Raw genomic sequence first — 21,799 nt, 5'->3', positions numbered from 1 at the left:
CCATGGGAATGCCATGTTTTAGGGACTGGCATTTGGATCCCTGCTGCTCTACTCTTGTGGACACTGGGTACGGTGTGGAGAGGTGAGGCTCGATGCAGAGCTGAAGCAAGATGGGGCAAGGCCGGTCAGGTTGGTCAAACTGCTGGGCAGTGGGTGGGGGTCAGGGTAAAGGAACCAACATTTGGCAGGTGACGCTAAACACCCTGTGGGACACATAGGTCCTGTTACTCTAGTGACAGTGTGAGTTGGATCAGCTTGTGGATAGGTGGACAAGGTGAGGGACAAAGGAAGATGGCCACCCATCCCTGCCGAGTACCACAAGGCAGGGAAACTGGAAAGGCTCCATAACTGGGAGAGGCATTTTGATCACAGTTGACATCTTCTTTGTCCACTTGGCTAGACTTAAGAGTCGCCTAGGAGACACACCTCTTGGTTTGTGAGGACTTTTCCAGAAAGTTTAAACTGAGCCTTGACGACATCTCTTAAGTGTGGGTGGCAGTATTCTTTGGGTGGGGGAGGGGGTCCTGGACTGAATACGGAAGAGAAAGGGAGCTGGGCACCAGCATCCATCTCTCTGCTTCCTGACTGTGCCAGCTGCCGCCTGCTCCGGCTGCCAGCCATTCCCTCCCCCTAACAATAGACAGCAGCCTCCTTGGGGAGCCAAAAGAAACTCTTCCCTCCCCAGGCCACTTTTGTCATGTATTTTTGTTACAGCATCAAGAAACAAATTCAGGGAGGCACAACAGTGGGAGGCACTTCCTGTAAAGGAGACCTGTGAAGTCACCCTTATTCACACTACAAACAGAAAGGCTATTGGCCACTGAGGGTACCAAGGGCTTCTGGGGTGGGCAGAAGGAGCTGATGTCTCATGCCACACTAGGAAGACAACGCCCCCCCCCAACAGCACATACTGGGTACACTGAGCTCAGATCTCCCCTGAGCCCGGTGAGTGTAAAGGACCAATCTGCAGGCTTGGGGTGGGGGTGGGGGGGGTGCGTAGATCTTCCGGGTCACAGACGCAGATGTTGTGGCACACATCCCATCTCCTCCTGGAAGTGAACACATTGAACGACCTGGAAGCAGTTGACAAGAGTATAGGAAATGCCAGCAAGTGCCTGGCTGTCACCCAGGTAGGCTCTCACCCTCAGGGAGTACACACAGCAGCTAGGATGGATGGCTGTCTCACATTTGCAGAAACATATTTCACTAGGAACCAGGACATTCTTTACAAGGAGAGATGGATGTTTTTCAGCAATTTGCTAAAAGCACAGACTGCCTGAGTTTACGTCCTAGTCTCTGCCCATTGCTATCCACTTCCTCGGGACCTCAGTTTTTCTAGCTGTGAAATGGAGGAGGCCTCTGGCTCTTTAGGCCCTTCGGAAGAGAAGCGTGATAGAATGGTGAGGACCATCTGAACCCGTTGTGCTCTCTCTGGTCCTCTCTGCCTTTGCAGGGCAAGGATGTCTGTGTCCCTAGGAGCAATAGAAGGGAAGGGACTCTCGGCCACCTTGCAGCCAGATCATCTTAACCCTGTGGTGCGTGCTTGGAGAATCCAGGGGCCTCTGATCTTGCTTGACCAAACCCCACCCCGCATTCCACACTCTGGATCTTGTGGAGGGAAAAGACAGGAGGAGGAGGAGGAGGAGAAGGAGGAGGAGGAGGAGGAGGAGGTGGTTCCACCACGGTGGTACTCTGGTACTCAGTGCCCAGGAAAGGGGATGGGCAATCAGTGTTACCCAGGGCGAATGTACAAAATCTGGGAAGGCACGTGTGCTGGGGGATGAGGGGTGGGGGAAGGGGGAGGTATGGCTTACTTGTCTATGTAGTCCAGGCACGGACAACCTCAGAACAGGTGTCTGTGGTAGTTTATCCTCAGAGTACCCTAAGACTACCCTACCCCCCAAGACCTTGGGTACCTGATGATCTGTTTTTGCCTTGCTCAGCTTCTAATCCAATAAGGTCCAGCCACTCCCCACCCCCCAACTCCCTTCCACAGGCTGACCTGGCTCTTGGGCTGGGTGCGGCATCCTTAGAGCTGGGAGCCACCTCCCACCCTGCACCCCAGGGATCAGTAAGACTTTCCTGCTTTGTTTATTCACACAGCCAGGAGACACAAGCTCTGCTCTGACTCACCCTGCTCCCAAGGCTCTGATTCATGGAGGAGGCCCCTGCAGGGGACTGACCCCAGCCATTAACTTCTTGCTTCCTTGAGGTCTCCACAAAAGGAATCCATGGTTTTGAATCACGGGCTAAGGTGCCGGCCTATGAGAGTTTGGCATATTTATGGCGGAGAGCAGTGCAGAAGAGATCTGAGCATCTGAGCGTGGGAGAGCTTGCCTCTCACCTCTGGCCACTTCCCGCCTAGCTGATGGAAACTCACAAAAATGTCAGTCATTGCTTTGAAAAAGATTTGGTCATCTGGCAAGCGTGGTCCTAGAATTTGCCAGAAGTATGCGTCAAATGTGTGAAAGAAAACAGGAATAACAAAAATTAGATTACGACGAAGGTTCTAAAAGGAGACCCAAGATTCAGAGCCTGGCCGGTCAGTCTCTAGCCCTGGAGGTGGCTCAGCTAGTGGCTCATTCTGTGAAGGGGCTGCAGAGAGCAGGTCCCAGGAAGTGGGACATGCAGGGGACCCAGCCCAGAAACTAAGTTCCCTTGGTGTCACCAGCCCTCCAGGTCCTAAGCTTGCGCCACAACATCAGCTGGGACCCAGGTGCTGAGTGACTAGCTTTTTACTCCCAGGGAAGGCCAATACACACACCTGCAGGTGAGTGGCTTCCTTCATGTCCCCAGGACTGAGGTAGCTTTAAATGGCTCTCCTCTGCGTGGCTCAGGGGAGTGAGTTCACATGGGTGGTTTTTGTTTCTTCATTTTCTGCTTGCATCCTTTATCTTTAAGCCCCACCGGCCAACTCTGTGTCTGTGCTTGCAGATAACAAATGGGATATAAGGCATCCGCGAGCCATTTAGGACACATGGCTGTCCCTGTCCCAGGCTCACCACACATGGTTGGTTTCAGGCTACTTCTGTGGAACTGCAGCCTGAGGGGTTTTCTGTTTTGCATAATACAACAGAATGAAGATTGAGGGGGTAGGTTTCACATGATTTTGCACTGTGCGGTTATAACCGGTCTGTTTTTGTTATTGATGGTTGGTACTTTCCCACTGTGTCTAATTTATGGATTAAACACCGTGGTGCCCTGGGTAGGAGGGAGCAAGGTGCACAGAATCTGGTATTATTTGTGGGTACCAGGAGCTTCGGCTTATCTCTGCAGACAGAAGTCAGCTGCAAGGAAAAGAAGTTAAAAGGAAAGGCAGACGCCCCCTCATATATATCTGTCCAGCAGCCCCCACTCTGGCAGCTCTCTCTGGAGAACGGCGCTCTTACCACGGCTTGCTCAGAGTTGTCAATGTGGGGTTACACGATCTCCTTCCTACATACATTTCCTTCGTATTATCCTGCGTCCTTTTATAACATGTCCATTGGGTGGACGTGGAAAGTCCTGACGTGCAGACTAGACCGCGATTCACCCAATCAGCTTCCCAGGGCATCTCAGGACTTCTCGCCGCTGAGAGCAAAACCGTACAATGTCTTTGTTATTAGGCAGATCTGCCATTATTCACTTAGAGCACTGGTTCTCGGCCTGCCTAATGCTGCGGCCCTTTAATATGGTTCCTTGTGGTATGGTGACCCCCAACCATAAGATTATTTTTGTCACTACTTCATAGTTATAATTTTGCTACTGTTATGAGCCATAATGTAAATAACTGATAATGTGACTCCAGAGGGGTCATGGCCCACAGGTTGGGCACCTCTGGTTTAGAAGGATTCCTAGAGGCAGAATTGCAGGTCCAAAGGCACAAGTCACCGTAGTTTGGTCAATGTCTAGTAGGAATATGGGACAATTGTAAAGTAGGCCAGAGGGGATGTTGCTGGGCAGAAATGCGGAGACAACATCGTCCGTCTTCCTGGCAGCTTTTCCTCAGAGCCGTTTGAAGACCTCAGTGGATATGAAATGTCGGATAGCACTTTCTTTCCCGTTTGTTTTAAACTTTGGACTGACTGGCATAGTTTGTGGCCTAAGGCTAAGGTCTGGTTGGTGGAATTCACTCTTTGGGATCTGCCCTGATACACTTAGCATGGGCATCTAGAGGAAGTGGAAACCAGAGAGGCCCTGAACAGTCACTGTGGGGACTTGGAGGACAGCGTCGTCAATGTCCCAGCGGTATCTGTCTACGATGTGGGAGTTAATTACCCCTACTGGATGCAGCCATGGGACCTCAAAGGGACGACATTCATGTGCCCCTTGGGGACTCACCAGGAAGTCTGACTCCTATCAGTTCTCTGGGAACAGGTGTGCCAACGGAGAAGCTGACCGAGCGGATGCTTTGGGGACAGGGAGAAATACTGTAACAAGACATAAGGGAGCACTGCAAGCCCAAGTGTGCTGACTTGTCTCATGCCACCTATGGGTATCTCTGAAGGGCACTTGGAAGTCACAGGGAGAAAGCAATGGCGTATAGACACATGCGAGCAGGCATGGGCACGGCAGTCTCTGCTGAGTGACTCAAAAGAGAAATGAGCAGTGTCCCTAAGAAAACAAGCGTTCTGGCTGTCAGGGTGGGGTGGGGGCCTGCAGGGCTCAAAAAGCATCCATCTGCAGCTTGAGAGCCCCACGGATGTAGGGAAGCCCACTTGGGGCAGGAAATGAAGGGCCACAAGACCATGCGGTGTCTATGTTGTAGACTAGACCCAGTGCTCTCAACAAGCCAACATCATAGCTTAACCAGGGGCCTCAGGCCGATCCCTCTGTTTCCAGCTACATTTTTGGAATCTCTCTCTTCTACATGGGGTGAGGGGGACAGGGAGGGATGGGGGTCAGGAGCAATGTCAAGCTAAGTGGGTTTTGTCTGCTGGAAGCTTCCTGCCCAGATTCTCCCAATCCAGCTGATGCTAGAGCCAGCTAGTGTCTGGGTTTCTACAAACATCTCAGCACTAGAGGGCATTTGTGATGGATTTCATAAAGAAAGAGGACCCAGAGCCTTCATGATGAGAGGAGAGAACCGATCTCACAGGTTGTCCTCTGACTGCCACACATAGGCTGTGGTGGCACATGCTCATGATAGATAGATAGATGATAGATAGATAGATAGATAGATAGATAGATGATAGATAAGACATACAGATAAATAGATCAATAAATAAATTCTAATGTAACTTTTTTTTAAAGGAATAGCTTTGGACCCTGCCTACAAACATATAGAGAGCCCTCTTGGTTGGGTGGCTGTGACAACATCTCAAGGACACATGTGAAACAGAACAGAGTTAGCCAATCTGGGAGAAAAGAAAGAAAAGGTGTTTTTTAAAAAAGGAAGGCCTAATTGTCTCGAGTGATATGATGTCACCTTCCTGGTGTCCCAGCTGGGTACAGCATCTACACAGAACACACACAGGGACCTTATATCCTTGCTGTTGGTACCATGCTTGGAGGGTCTCTGTCTTTGTGTCTATACACCAGCCTGATATGGTTTTCTCTGCAGGTGGACAGACTGCTCCAGGCAGACCTGCCCCCGTCACCAAAGTGGGCAGGGTGAGCTCTATCCACCCTATTACCAACGTGCAGATTGTTCCTTGCCCTCAGAGTAGGTGGCCCACACACTTGCTCTTCTCTGTCCGATCCCTCAGAGTTCAAGAACTCAGTCAAGCTTTGAGAGTCGTGAGAACTGACCAGACATACCCTACTTCAGTCAGAGGCAAAAGAGGAGTGTGGTACCGGCATTTCTGAAGTAAGAGGCGGGCACATAGTGAAATACACAGGATACAGAATTTGCAATTTGAAACATTTTTTTTACCTATTCCATAACTTTAGGATCAAATGCATCCCTGTTATGGAAACACCATCACCGGAACATTCCAGAATGTTTTCCTCACTCTATGTAGAAATCCCCCACCTGTCAGCAGTCCCTGCACTTCACTCCCATCAGTCTCTGCAGCCTCCAGGCAGCTTTCTGCGTCAATAGACGTCTCGTATAAACAGAGTTGTACTAGACATGGCCTTTTCCAATTCACTTCTTGAGCTCCACACGTTTTTCAAGATTGACCCTAGCAGTGTTTGGGTCTGGTCTTCCTGCATCTGGGTGGAACACACGTTGCCCACCCCTTCCTGGGCTGATAGACATTTGTGTTGTCCCCCCTTTCAGCTGCTGTGAGCAGCTCAACACACACGCAGGCGTCGGCGAGCACACCAGCTTTCACGGCCTTGCTTTATGTATTTGTGATGGAGTCGCTGGGTCAGATTAACACTTAGAGTTTTGGTAGTTGGAGAGCTATCAGAAACTTGCACCACTTTACAAATGAGGAAACTGAGGCAACTCTACTCCCACGCACCACCCACCTCTGAAACCTGCAAACCTGGAAGCAGGAAAGTGTTCCTTACCCCATGCCTGACTTGGGGCATCTCATGCTAGGTCAGATCTGGGAGACACACAGCGGTGAGTTTTGCCTGAGGAGGCCCCTGGAGAGTCAGCTTGCTTCTTGTAGAGGCAGCAGCCTTTGGTTTCTGACTAATTAAAAAATTCCCAAATTAGAAAAACACCACGTCAGAAGTTTTCTGAGGAGAAAGACTCAGATGTGATTTATTCTGGAAACAGTGACCTAAATTAATTGCAAATCCATTGTGTGGAGAGTCACACTGCTCACAAGCAGCCGCAAACATTTGCAGCGCAGAAGCTGTAGCTGACGGCTGGGCTCCGGGAGCACCACGCAGGAGGGGCGCAGGCAGCACCCAGGGGCGGACACGCACGCACGCACGAGGCTTCGCTTTGTCTTCTCCTCGCCCTTTCCCTCTCTCCGGGCAGAAAAAGTGAACCGATGTAATTGGCATTAAACAATACTTGCTGTAAGTACAGACAGCCACACAGCAGGGCCACCCGACCTGGAGGCCGCTGTAGAAAAGCCTCTGCGTGGCGCCTTCTGTCGGCACCAGAATCCTGCAGCTCAGGGGGAAGGTTGCTCTACTGGGTGGTCTGGCTCCCTTCTGAAGAGAGGGTTGATTCAGTTTTCCCCAAGTCTTGGCGGGCACAGCGGCTTTTGAAGCAAGGGTGACCATGAAACTGTACCTACAGTTGCTAAATCTGGGAAAGGCCAGCAGACAGAGTCACCACTTCCCACTTCCTCTCCTTCGCTCTGTGGAGTCTGAGTGGTCCTGGGTTCACACCCCAAGAGGAACTGATGTCTGCCCAGGGCTTTGGGGCCCTAGGATGCCAGAGTAGTGGGACAGCTCTTTGCACGCGGATAGCCCTTAGGGTCCTCTCTCTTGCTGCCTTCACTGTCTGGAAAGGGCCCTTTTGTGCCCCTAATGGTCTGGCCCGGGCTATTTGAGCTTTCTCTCAGCACCCCAACTCCTGCCCAGAAGACCTCCTCTTTCTCTGGCATCTCAAGGCCTCTGGTCCTGGTAGAGTCTTCTAGGATCGCTGCTATGGGTTTTGTTTTGTTTTTTATTGTTTTGCTTTTGTTTTTTGTATTTTGCTGGTTGTTGTTGTTTTAGGTTTTTTTGTTTGTTTGTTTTTTGTTTGTTTGTTTTTTTTTTTTAGTTTTTATTCCCTTCACAAAGCAGTGTTCATGTGAGAGGCGACAGGAGACCAAGGCTCTGGGCCTTGTGGAGTGGTCCGCCCTGGGCCAGCCTGGGCCCCCAGGACTGCTGAGGCTTTGTACCGCCATTGTTCTGGGAAGGCAGGCAGGGCCGACTTGTCCTCATAGAACCCCCATCCTCTGAATCTCAGAGGTCCTCAACCTTCCCAACACAGTGACCCTTTAATACAGCTCTTCATGTCGTGGTGACTCCCAACCATAAAATTATTTCATTGCTACGTCATAACTGTAATTTGATACAGTTACGAATCCTAAAGCAAATATTTGTCATGCAGGATATTTGATCTGCAACCCCTGTGACCCCAAGGGGGTCGGGACCCACAGGTAGAGAACTGTTGCTCTGAGGGCATCTGGGCTGAGAGGATCAGACAATGAAGGGGAGCCTGCCCACCCTAACGTCCTCTGCTCCCTTACCAGAACTCCTAAGTCCCTGCGGTGCTCATCTCAGTAAATTCTGAGCACTCTTCTTGCTTGTATCTCACGTGTCTCTCCTTGGGAAAGGGGACTTTTCCCTGTTACACATCATAAACGGCACATTACTGTATACGAAGTTCCTATGGGGCACATGGTGGAGCCAAGTTGTTCCATACTGAAATGACACAGAGAACGGCTCACTTTTGAAGTGTGATGTGCAGCGAGGGGCTGTGACATAGGACCAGTGTCTGAGAAGGGCAGAGGGGTGAACAGAAGGGTCAGGCTCCACCAGCTCTTAAGAGAACACTTGCCATCCTCTGAAGATGGCTCGGAGGGGAGCCCTGAAATAGGCAGTAATTTGTCGTCTGGAGAAACAGACCCTCAGTCCATGCTGCCCTGAGAGTCCAGCCTGCTTGTGTGGCATGGGCAGGGCCTTGCCTGTAAAGAGGAGATCAACCCCGTAACTTTATCAGTTCTACTTGATGGCGTTATCTGCTGTGCCACACCCTTGGGTGGGGCCACATCCGGTCCCCTGGGCAGTGTGGGGATAGGCAAAGCAAGTCATTTCTGAAGAGACAAATCCACAAAAATAGGACATTTCTAGGTTCTTAGGATATAGATATAGATATCTGATTGGGACTATTTTATACTGTTGCTACTACTACTACTTCTACTAGTAATTAACAACAACAACAACAACAACAACAACAACAACAACAACAACAACAAAAGCAGGAGCCAGTTAAGGAGAGGAGCCTCTAAGCAAGCGTGTGGGTCTGTGGGTCTGGATTACACTCCATGTAACTCCCAGAGCTGTGACAAGTCACCTTGTCACTCAGGGGAGCCCAAGGCCAGCCTTTGGGATCTTCCTCTATTGCCTTTGTATGGGAAACCTCACTTGGACTTGAGTAAATAATTCTTAAAAAAGATGACATCTTAGGTAAAGAGTCAACACGTGCACTGGGCTCGAGGAGGAAGGGCAGAATTCCCGGAGGAAGGCATGGCGGCCGGGCAGAAAGATTCAGCAACCAGATCCTTTACCAGAAGGTTCTTAGCGACACATAGCAACATAAGTAGATCCTCATGAAGAGGGGGATCCTGGCGGCTGGGTGACAGTTAGAAGCCAGTGGATAGGTATCTGTGATTCAGAGCTGATTGATTTCAGGAAACCTCATCCCCAATGAAGACGGTATTCATACATCGACCCCAAGCATATCAACAGAGGCCTCCGATGCTCAGTTTCAAAACAAACAAACCACAAACCCATGCCTTTTCCCCTCTGTTACTCCCACTCTGCAGACATTTAGGCATTTGTCACAGAAATAGAAACAGCATTTTTATTTATCAAGATAAGCAATCTCTTTAAGAGTAGTATTAAAAGTTTGCACAAGTTTCTGGAAAATACCCCAGGCAGTGTAGAGTTTGCAAAGCCTGCCAGTGACCTGGCCTGGTGAAATAAGGGCACTCAACCCTTTTCACCCCTGGGATAAAAGTCTGAGAGAGACCACTGACGCTTTGACCCTCCAGGGGAGGCAATCAACTGCCGAGTTCTGATCTCTCTGCACACCTGACTGAATCAGTCCACGTACAGAACCGAGAGGGACAAGTAGGGCATCCGTCTCTAAATATGATGGAAAGAAAATGCTGGCTGCTGGCATTTCTGCTCAGGAGTGTTAACTCTGAGTGGATCATACAAAGGGACCCACGGGGCAGCAGAGGATCAGCCTGCCAGCTGTCAGCTGTTTCTTCTATGGGGTCTGTTTATTTTACAAGGCAGACCCTTCCTGATGTCCATGCAAGCAAGAGTCTCTGGGACCTCCTGAATGGAGGTCACAGAAAGGCTGAGTTTGGGGGTGCTGAGGTTCAGAGCGCTGGCTGCTCTTCCAGAGGACCCATCTTTGATTCCCAGCTCCCACATGGTGGTTCACAACCATCTGTACCTCGAGTTACAGAGGATCTGATGCCCACTTCTGACCTCTGCAGGCACCAGGTGCATAGGCAGTACACAGACACACACATAAGCAAATTTCCCACACATAAAATAAAGATAAAATAAAATTATTTTTTAAAAACAACATAAAGAAAAGAAAGGAAGGCTGGATGTCACTTGCCTGTGGGAGAATGGGGAATAGCACAGGGAAAGTGTTGGGCCTGCCTTCTTTCTGAGCCTGGAAGACAGCAGAGGGATGGGGCCCTGCCCTCTCACAGCTGGCTAGAGCTGCCCTCACTGACCCTCAAGCCACACCACCAAACTCGGCCACAGGGAGGAGGTTTGGTCACAAAGGGTTACTGACAGTCAATGTTTCCTTCAAATCCATCTCCTCCCAGTCCCAGTCCAGATAACACGGTTAAACTCCAGAACATTCCCCAGCTCCCCCTCCCCGCAAATGTGCCATCAACGAACATGCTCTTTTAGGTAGAGTGTGAGCGAGACAGGACAAGGGAGAACCTCTGTTCCATTCTTCATGGAAGAGGCAGAAAACAGAATCGCAGAATCTGAGGGCTCAACCAGGTCAAAGACGCTTCTCCTGAGATCACAGAAATGAACTCACAGTTCTAAAGAGGCAGAGGCTGAGTTGTTCTCCATCCCCCGTTGGTCACATGATGAGAGTAAGCAATGGATTGGAAGAGGCTGAGCTTAAGCGGCTTCATAGACAATGGTTTCCGGGGCTCTCAGCCTTGTCCTGTCTCACTCATAACCATAGGACCCTGACTGACAAGATTCTGAGCAAGAATTAGGGGACAATAGCAAACACACCCCAAGCTGCTCAAACGCTGCTCAAAAATGACTGTTTTCAAGTGCCAACGGTTTCCTTCAGGGTGCGGTAAACCCACAATGGAGCGTTTCTCCAGCCTCAGACCCGAGGCTCCCTTTGATGTGACAACCATTGGTAATCACCAACTAGGGGAGAAAAAAAATTCCACTGTGCCTCAGTTTACATCAACATGAAAATTACAGCCTTAACATCACATTCTCATCCCAAATAAACACTCAAGGCACAGAGTACTGTAACTAAACCACCTCGGGAGGCTTGCTGCAGAACAGGATCGCATAATGTGTGCTGAAGACAAAGGTCAGCATTTGAGATCTCACCGCCTGCCTCTGTCTCTGTCTCTCGGCCCCCCTCCTCCCTCTGCCCCCCCATCACACACACACACACACACACACACACACACACACACACTGAAACTTCCATCGTTATATTATTTAAACAGCTCTAAACCCATCCTTTAGATTTGCACATAACTTTGATGAAAGTCAATCTAGTCTTAACATCCTCAAAAGTCGATGCTTATCCCTTTCAAACAAAAATCTCCACAAATCTATTCGGGAAGCACTTTCTCCGTTTGGTCTGGAAGTCATCAGCTGGACTTGACGTTTGATCCAATGTTTCTGTGACACCACTCTTTGCTTGGGGACTTCTAATTAACTATATATTGAAACTATATCAAGACCCCCAAATTCTAAATAGAAGTACAATAATGCAAACAAGGAAAAATGTAGACTATGTGTACATCTTTCAGTTTATTACTCGGAGATAAAACATTGTAATAATTCCTTATGAAATCAGCCCATTTAAATGCAGACTAATTCTTGCAGAATATCTTTTAAAAAAAATTTTTTTTAACTGGGAAAGGGGACCAGGAGAAGTGGGAAGATATAGGGATGAACTGATCAAAATATCAAAGTATATGATAGATATGCTTGGAAGCAAGTGTCTTCATGAAGCCCAGTGTGTGGAAAATGATGTGGTGTGTGTGTGTGTGTGTGTGTGTGTGTGTGTGTGTGTGTGTGTGTGCAGTTTTAGCACAGGTGATTAGGCACAATACCTTTTGAAGTGGTTTCTGACTTTTGGGTTTCATCTTGGCTTTTGAGAGCAGCCACATGTGTGTGCCTTAGATCCTATTCCTTCTGTAGTCGGGGCTCCGTTTCTTGGCTACAGTAACTTATCCATCTCTTTGAATTTTACAGCCTCCTTTGTGAACTCGCTGCTGGTAGAGAGCTTTGGGTTCACTTTGCTTTCTGTAGCATACTTCTGCTTTCGCAAAAAAAAAAAAAAAAAAAAAAAAGACACAAACATAGACCTACACCCCTGCCCCATTCACAGGGCTCTTAAAGACACCAGGGGAGATGGGTGGGTGGATGTCGATCTAAGCTGAAAAACTGCCACAAAAGCGCAGCCTTTAAACTTGGCTTATTAAAATATCTGGAGTTCTTAAAGTCCGGATTTAAACTCCAGTTATGAGTTATTGTGCCCTGTGCACAGAGAGTGGACGTCATGATTTCTTTGCCAGGTGAAATTAGCCTCGCATCTGTGCCTTCTATTTAAGACAGAGGCAAGTGAGGCTGGTGAAAGCTCACTGCTTCCAGGCTTACAACCTGCTTGAAAAAGAGGCATTTCAGGAAAAACAAAAAACAAAACAAAACAAAACCAAAAACCCAAACAACTCAGTAAAAGACGACATTTCAAAACGCCACCCCAGCCTCTCCAGCCCTACACCAGGCAGATCGATGGGAGTCAGGCAAATGCTGCTGATCCTCAGGAGGTCGGCTCTCACCGGCAGGGAATTCTGTAAGACAATCTGGCTTGTACTCCAGGTAACTAACTCAGCTGTGCCGTCTGCCCTCTTCAAGGAACAAAAGCTCTGCTGGGGTTCTGCATTCTCAATCCCTCCCTAAGAGGGTTATATTTTGAGAACAGCTAACACCCCCGGATGCTACAAACAACAAGCTTCCAGGGGAGAGGGGAGGCTATGGATGGAAGGTGAGGGAGACACACACTCTGTCCATAGGAACCAAAAGTGCTTGGAAGGAGGGTGGTGGTGGAGTGCAGTTGTTGAAGATGAAAACCTGTTGAAAAGGCATGCAGAGTCAGCAGAATGGCAGCCGATGCCTCCTTCTACCATGACAAAGACAGCAGAATGAGTGGATGAGAAATGGCCACCCTTTCCTGTCCTGGGTCAGGCGGACAACAACCCTGCTCTGGTGGCTCTCCTCACATCTCACAAATACCTTGGGCCTCTTCTGAGACTTCTTTCAGTTAGTTGAGTCCTGCTGACTGGGAAGACCCTCGATACCTCAGCTAATTGACTTTGTGAACACCCAGCCAAGGAAGAACAGGATAAACTTTAATAGAAGCTGGACTTCATGGGCCAGCCTGTGTTTCTTTCCACAGTCAAGGACAAGTTAAGCTTTGTGTCGTTAGTAAAAAAAAAAAATGTCATAATAGACTTTAAACATATATACAGTTCACTGAAATGTCTGGGTTCCTCCCCCACTTCCCACCCCCGCCTGAGGCATCTAATTAATGTTCTTTGGAAATGTTACAAAAAACAAAAAACAAAAAACAAACAAACAAACAAAAACCACCTCAATTACAATTAGCACCATTTCCAGAAGATTAAAGTAATTACAATTGTATTTATGGTCCTTAAGAGGAACCGGTTAAGAATAAGAACACAAAGGTGTTTTTCGACACAGCCCTAGTAAATCAGACCAAGGCAGATCCAGCATCAGTGAGCCCATCAAACACGGGTGCATTTCCTTGGAGAGAGTCCTGTGTGTTCAGACACCAGCTTACCTGACTAGCCATCATATTCAAGTCTATGAAAGGAAACAGGCCTGCACCATGCTTTCCAAGCCAATGCGTTATCTGACAGTTTAGTGCCTTTTGGTCCAAATAAGCTCTTAACATTTTTCATTTGTTCATTACAGATATTGCATTTTGAATTTAAAAAAGGATATTTGGTTGCAAGATGTGGTTGAGTCAAAGTTTTTTGACGAGGGCAATTATCTTAAAATGAATTTTTAAATGTCCTTACTAAATTCTTGCATCAGAGAAGTGTCTCCTGGTGTTGGCTTTCAATAATTTTCTGAAGGGTTATCTTAACAATCATTCTGTTGACATTTTCCTTAAACAAATCCTGTGTGTGTGTGTGTGTGTGTGTGTGTGTGTGTGTGTGTGTGTGTATAAAAAAGATGGCGCATTTCATCTGCCTCTGCTTCCACAGACAAGCTGTAAACCATGGTGGTATGAGAAGCAAGCAGAAGGTAACTAATGGACACTCATAAGTTAGGCAGCAAAAAGCAGAATTAATGTATGAGCCCTCTGTAGCTTCGAGCCATTTGCCAACCCAAACTTTCTTTCCTAGAGAAATACGTGATTGAGACAATTCCCATCTGTTTTTGACAAACACAGGGGAAGATTCCCACAAGTGGCTCTGTTAAAAGCTCTTCTTAAAAACTGTAAAATGGTCGTTATCCCCAGGGGTTATTGCATCAAAAACAATTTTTGGTGATAGAAAGAAAAGATTTTAAAAAGGAAGGAAGGAAGAAAGAAAGAAAGGAAAAGAAAGCAAACCCACCACACTGAGGCCAGCATTTTGTAGCCACAGCAGCAACTTTCAAGATATGGTAAAAATGATAAAAATTGAAATAGATGTTTGGCACAATGGTGGGTATGCTGATCTTGATTAATCTCAATCCCTTCTGTGTAAAGTGGAGACTTTAATTAAAAAAAAACTCACAAGATGTGTGAAAAACTAAGGGAAATTAAATAGGAAGAATTTTCTACACCGCTCTCCCTCCAAAATCGCAGCAAGGCCTCCAGAGAGCAGAGCCTGCAGCCTTGCCTGGAGGAACACTGCCTCTGGGGATGCTGAAGGATTTGGAAGGTGTTTGATAGGCAGCGTGTGTAGGACATCCTAAATGCTCTTCCAGAGAGAGAAACACCCCTTCTAGTGCTGGGCTGTGTCCAGGGACCTTCTTCCCAGGCAGGGCCCAGCAAGCAGTGCTCTTCACCCACCCCCACCCCATACTCAGACCTGTTACCCAGCCTGGAGCCTTTGCACTTGCTTGCCTCTGTGCCTTTCCAAGTTTAAGCATGGTGGTACACTAGACGGCCCAATTCTAAATAGCATCCACCTGCCTGCCCGCAGCCAGGGACTCTAAGCCGCCGCATCCACCCAGGCCTGGGTGTTTGGGGGCACCCAGCGATTTTGTGGCTGTGAACCTGAAGCCCCAAGCGCTGGACAGAAACCTCTCTGCTTTACCAGGTAAACTCCGCGGGGGCATCTTTGTACATACTGAGCCGGTTAGGACTCCAAGGCACGGGCGGCGGGAACTGCAATCAGAAAGAACTGATTGTCTACACCACGCGTGGGCTCTGAGGCTCCGCAGAATGAGCGCGAAGCAACAAGTCGACCACAACCCAGCGGGCATCGCATCTCCTGGCCTCCTCTGGCCTAAAGAGGACGTTTTGACAACTGCTCCCCACAGGGTCACCCTCAAACACTCATCCACCAAGAATAGAAAGTGTAATCATTTGTCCGAGAAGTGTGAGCCACTGGCTGGCCGGTGGGTTCCGAACTGATATCCCTGGCAAAAGGCCTCTGGCGTGTCCCTGGGAGAGTTTTCGCATCTCCCGCCACCCCCTGCAGGGTAAAGCAGCTCACCCCATCCCTATGCGGTGGCCCGCAGGATCTTCGCGAGGAGAGACGCCTTGGCCCATCTGCCCACCCACCCGTGCGTCGTGAGAGCCCATCACACGCAGCACCTACCCGGGCGTGCGGGTCCGGAGGTGGGTGGCGCGGCGCTAGTGGGAGGCTGACATGGACCACGCGCCCTCCATGCGCCACACGGAGAAGGCGTAGCTGAGACGCTCGTGAGCCACGTAGCTGCAGCTGGTCATCTTATTGTCCATCTCGTCGCTCTGCAGAACCTGGTAGAGGAAGTCTATGTACCTGGCGGCCAGCTTGAGCGTCTGGATCTTGCTGAGCTTGTCAGAGGGGAGCGTGGGGATGATCTTGCGCAGCGCGGCGAAGGCCTCGTTGAGCGACTGGGTGCGCTGGCGCTCGCGCACGTTGGCCAGGATGCGCTGGCTCTGCAGCTCCTCGAAGGACTGCGCGCTCGGGCTGCCCTTTTTGCCGCGCTTGCCCGGGGTCGGGCTGCCATCTTCGCTCGACTTCTTGCTGTAGCGCCGCTTCCGGCCGAAGCGCTTGGGCTGCCGCTCCAGCTCTTCCTCGCTGGTACCCAGACTGTCCACGGGAGACACCGGCGAGCTGGAGCCCTCCTCCATGGCGCCCGCCCGGCGCGCGTGGGGCTGGGGGGCGCCGAGCGCACGCCACTGGCTAAGCCCGCGGCAGCGGAGCACAGGCTCCCGGGTCGCTCGCAAAGTCTCTGGTTTCGAGGCCGGCTTGTGCAAAACCGAGGTCTCCGGGAGAGGAAGTTATTCTAACTTTTTTGGAAACTCTATCCCGGCTGGGTTGCTAAATAGCTGTCAGGAGGAAGGGCGGCGCGCTGATTGGCCACTGTGGCCAGGGGCAGGACAAGTTCTGGGGCCTTCGCCGGCCGCCCCCGCCCCCCCCCCCCCCGGGGCGGCACTTTCAGTTTTGTCTCCACTTTTTCGGCCCTGACTGTGGCCGGCATCTCCGAGGGAGGCTAGGTTCGCGCGCGCAGCCTGCGCTCCTACTCCTGGCGCCGGCCGCTAATCAGCGGTGCTGACCCTTAGACTCAACGGGGCCTGGCTTTGTCTGAGCCTCGTGGAGCAGATTTTGCCTTGCCAGGGTGCAGTGTCCCTGCGAGGGGTGGAGGAGGCGAGTCTAAGCCCAGATGTGCTCCACGGACCAAGGACGCAGCTGGGAGCCTCTTGGGGCGCGCACTGAGACCTCGACGTCTGCAAAGCGATTCTGCCCGCAGTGAGTGGAGTTGTGCAGACAGAGTGCCACCACCCCGGGCAGAGCAGACAGACACTCGCGTGTTAGCAGAGATATCTACCCCATAATCTCACCTCTAGGATGATGCATAGAGATGCCGCCCTGCTCGGGCCAGAATGCGAGTTGAGGACACTATTTTTATCTCTATTTTCTGGGGGAAACTTCCGCATGGACACCTTTTCAGAACCTGCTTTATCATTTAGGGACCACAGCGAGCCTCTGCGGGAGCGACGGGTGTCTGCCACGTTTGCCTACTTGACCCTGAGTATTGGGTCCCGTTTGGGGGCGGGGGGCTCAGCTCGGCCTCTGTACTCTGCTTCATTTGCAGGCGGGTGATGGACCCAGAACACTGAGACTAGGGAAAGGCTGAACCCGCCTGAAGCCCCTGTTCTGTGCACACTGATGGGTAGCTTCCGCAGGATGGCTCAGGGCTGCAGAACATAGGGCCAGGCCTTAGTGAACAACCATCGCGGACCCAGGGCCCTTTGCCATCTGGACGCAGAGCGCCAGCGCGTTTTAAGTGCTTGGGGTCTCTTTGTTCGCCAGGCCGCTCTAACCGGGGCCTGGAGGTGGTTTACAGCTTCCTTGCCTTTGAACCTATTCCCAGGTGACCCGGGCTCAACTAGGCTGGGCTTGAGCATGGCTGTCAGAGAAGCCCTGTGATCAAGGGCTGCCTAGATCTTATTGAAGTTGAACCTGGGGCCAAAGACTGCTCAGCCTCAGCCGCTGGAGGGAGGGGGGCGGGGAGAGGGGGAGGGAGCAGTCCGGAGGGCCACGAAGTGGCTGGGACCACTGTCTTAGAAAGCTGGAAGGGCTGTTGAATGGCACTTTTTGCCAAAGGCCGAGGTTCTCCACCACTCTTGGGGAAATCCTTTCACTGAAAAACGCTCCGTGGAGAGCAGACTGCTGTCACAGTACTGCGTGTGGCTCCTTTAAAACTCCCAGGCTTCTGAAGGTGAGGGCTGACTGCCTATGGAGAAGGCCACTTTCATCCAGAGGCCCAACGTAATTTTCCTTCATCTTTAGTAAGTTCAAAACTACTTTAAGGAGCAAAGGAGAGTACCCAGATCCCAGCTGGGGCGGCTTTTCCTGGAACGTTGGAGTACAGGCAGGCTGGGTCAATTTTTGCCAACCTGTATATCACTCGGGGTGAGTGAGAAATCTCCGGACCTGCACCCCCTTTAAAGGCTGGCTTAAATAAACCAGGTGATACTGTCCTCTCTATAACCAGAGGGCGTTTTTTCCCAACAGAAGCCTTTCCAGGAACCCAGCCCGGCCCCCTCCCCCCTTCTTGTGTCTGTGTGTTTCTCTTTCTCACTCTGTCTTCTCTCCCCTCCTCCCTTCCTCCATCAGGCAGAGGTCATAGTTGAAATGGAAAGGAAAACAGCCCAGCAAAGAAGCCTGGTAGGTCTCAAGCAGCCTGGGACTCAGTTCAGCTTGAGGATTGGGGGGTGGAGGGCATCGCATGGAACATGGAGCTGCCATTCAAGATGGGGGGGGGCTCCCCCTTTTATCTAGGACCTCAGGGGCTCTCAGCCTTCGTACTGCTGCGACCCTTTAATCCAGTTAGTTCCTCATGTTGTGATGACCCCACCACCATAAAATTATTTCATTGCTACTTCATAACTATAATTTTGCTACCGCTATGAATAGTGATATAAATACCCGCTATGCAAGCTTTCTGATATTCAGACCCCCAAAAGGGTTTGTGACCCACAGTTTGAGAGCCGCTGACCTGGGAACTGGGCAGTGAGGATTTCACCCACAGTGGTAGGCCTTCTCTGAATTCCCAGCCGGCTGTTCACTTAGGTCTTTGCGCTTCTTGGGTGTGGATCTTTTCTATTTTAAACACTTCGAACAAATCAGAAATTGTATGAAGCCTGAGAAAAAAACTCTTGCTGGTGGAATTTGGGACACTTTTCCCTCTCAGGCACTGTCTTAGTTGACCTTAAAAAAAAAAAAAGTAAGGCACAGACTCACACCAGAGTGTCTCCAGGGTCATGAACGGGGTGGTGGTGGGAAGGTGACGCACAGCCTTCTCTCTTTCTCTTTCAGGCTGGTTGAAATGAAATGCTAATGAAAAAGGGACCAGCTTGGGAAATAATACTCCAGGTATTGATATCGTCTGATTTTTTTTCCTCTTAAAACCAAGTCATTAATAAGGTTAATAAAACCAAAGTATTAATAACACAGGAACAAAATGTGTTTGTGTGTGGGTATCCACCAGACCACCCAGGCTCACTCAGACGTGTGTGAAATATCACGCAATAAGAGTCCATGAGCACCAATGCAGTTCTTGGTATATTTATTCATAATCGAATGTGGAAAAATCATGTCGACGCTTCTTTCTGTGTATGTAAAAATGTGTGCTTTGTTGCACGGGACTTTGATTTATTGAATAAAAATATGACCTGAAGTTTTGAAAGCTTCTTCTATCACCTGTTCTCTTTCGGCCGATGAGCAGTACGAGGCACTCTGTTTTCACAGGGAGCTTGATGGCCCCTTTCTGGGTGTTAGTGACACTGCTGGTACTGTCACCTGGGGATGGTCTTCAATGCTAGGACACAGTCCTAGGCAACTCTTGATCTTTATTAGGACAATAAAATGTGTGCTTGATACTCAGGAAACTTTTTTTTTACAATCCCCCCAAAGCTATACAGAGAACAATAAATGTATACATTTAAATGCCACTGCTGCTACCTACTGTCAAGTCGCAGGTACAGGAAGCGCACCTATATGCTCCTGCAGACTTGTCATAGCTAAGCTGTGAAAGATGAGATCGGATTTAACATTAATTAGGGCTCCCATGTGGATGGTGAACTGTTGAGTGGGGCAAAGCTCAAACAGATGAGAGAAGCCAGCATTTGTAGAACAGAGTCGGTGAGACTTATCAAGAGGCTGGGCATTCATTCATGCCTCTGTCTATACTATTTCTGACAGGAGAACTCAGGTATCATCCTCTTTGAGTCGCTGTTAACATAGGCAGGCAGCGAATGTGACAGCCTGTCTACAGCAGCCCCAATTCCAGAGGTGGGCTCTTGAGAATTATGCCAGGCTGGTGGCCTGTCTCTATAAACCATGGGAGTCTTTGCCATTGCCTTGCCTAATGTTAGAGCTGGTCGCTTGGTAACAGTGCTCCATGTCACCATCAGGGCCCTTCCTAGCTGGATGTGTGTCATACCGGAACCTTCCTTGAGTGGGCATCTGGCAGGCTGGAGAACTAAAAGGAATTTCATTCTCATCCTAAAATCCCAGGTTTAAGAAATTCCCGCGCTGAATGATTGGCTCCAGAGACAACATCCCAGAGCCAATCCCCTGTCTCCGTTGCAGCAGCAGCCTAGGATGGAGTCAGACTTTGGAGGGACTAGAACACGTGTCCAAGGTACAGACCATAGATAGGAAATTAAAGCTCAGTCAGGTGGGCGTGTGCTATGACCTACGGAAAGGGTTCTAGCACCGTGTTTGGAATGTTAACCAGGGACTTAGTCCAGTGTCGGGGGTTGAAGCACCTCCGCCCTCCCTCCCTTCCTTCCCCATCTCTTCTTGACTGGACACTGCCTTGGCTTGTGAAATTTAGAGTCATCTAAAAGTCAAGCCTCTGGCAACATCTGCAGACATTTCCAGAGAGGTCTAACTGAAGACTGCAGGCCTACTTTGAATGTAGGTAGCTCCAACGCATGGGCCGTCATTGTCATCTGAGACTCATGAAAGTGAACACAGGCATTTATGCCTCTCTCACCCCGACTGCAATCAGCTCCCTCCCACCATAGCTGCCATGCCTTCCTGGACCATGAGCCGGATGCAGACTTTTCTTCCCTCAGGCTGCTTTGTGCTGGCCTTTTTGTCATGCGGATGAGAAAGACAACTTAGACACATGTCGGTATTCACATTTCTGGTGGTAAAAACCCGCCACCTTTTCTTCACAGTAATTATTTTATGTCTTTGGGAAGTCAAGGTTTCCAGAGACAGAAAACCCAGATTTGGATAATTGACGGGAAGAGACAGGTAAGTGATGGTGCTGAGTCCAGCAGAACTAGGGCTCATCCTGGGTTTCCTTAGCAATGAGCATCCTGGTCCTGACCTCTGGGAAGACCAGGGATCATTGACCTTTCTGCTATCTGCCAGAATTGGTCAAGATCTAGGGCCAAACTCTGCCATGTAAGCCTGGTGCACTGACAGGACTCTGTCCTAGTCTACTTGGTCATGTTAAAAAGGTATGTGGTGGTCTCCCGCATTAGGAGGTGTGGCCTTTTTTGGAGTAGGTGTGGCCTTGTTGGAGGAAGTGTGTCACTGGGGACAGGCTTTGGGGTTTCAGGCACTCACACCAGGGCTAGTGACTCTCTCTCTTTTCCTCAGCTACTTCCACAGTGACATGACTGCCTGCGTGTCACCATGCTTCCCACCATGATGACAATGGATTAAACCTCCGAACTGTAAGCCAGCCCCCAATTAAACGTTTTCCTTTCTAAGAGCTGTTGTGGTTATGGTGTCTCTTCACAGCTATAGACCCCCTAACTACGACAGGAGAAGAGCCTAAACATGATTCCACAGGCCAGAGAGGGGCCTTAGAATAATGACCATGAATATAAATAAATACGTTGGATATGATCAAACCCACGAATCGTATTGTCAGTCAAACGCAAGACTTGGTTGTCCTCATTGGCTGCTGCTAGGAAGTTGCCTCACAGCTCTGGTGAACTGGTGAGTAAAGGGCCGAGGCAAGCATGTAGCCAGACTTTCTTACTAAGCACACTTCAAAGCCATAGAGAGCTGCCGAGAAAATGGCTCATTCTGAGGAGGCACAGTGGGTTGACCCTAGCATCACGCTGCATAGCTCTAGTGGGAAAGTGGTTATGGACATAGAGGGCAGAGAAAAGTAGCCGGCCCCTTGAGGATTTAGAGAGAAGCTCTCCCAAGTGCTGAGTTCTGGGGGGGCCAGTTTCAGGAAATGCATGGGTAGAGTGGTGTCACGTGGTGCTGTTGGCTCTTGCCCCCTCTGCTCAGCTGCCAAAGGACTC

At 49.8% G+C, this 21,799-nt stretch overlaps 1 protein-coding gene across 1 annotated transcript in view; it reads right to left on the bottom strand.

Moving 5' to 3' along the window:
- TWIST2 (twist family bHLH transcription factor 2) overlaps positions 1-16,317 on the bottom strand; it is a 45,983-nt gene extending 29,666 nt beyond the window's left edge. Inside the window, exon 1 of the mRNA XM_084780122.1 lies at positions 15,627-16,317. Within this exon, the coding sequence (XP_084636248.1) occupies positions 15,662-16,144 (483 nt within the window). The 5' untranslated portion in view covers positions 16,145-16,317 and the 3' untranslated portion in view covers positions 15,627-15,661. The remainder of the gene's footprint in view (positions 1-15,626) is intronic.
- Positions 16,318-21,799: the final 5,482 nt, after the last annotated feature.

The sequence above is a fragment of the Acomys minous genome (assembly GCF_964271855.1).
Source record: "Acomys minous genome assembly, chromosome: 4".
NCBI classification, from domain to species: Eukaryota; Metazoa; Chordata; class Mammalia; order Rodentia; family Muridae; genus Acomys; species Acomys minous.
This window is presented reverse-complemented; position numbering and strand designations above follow the sequence as displayed.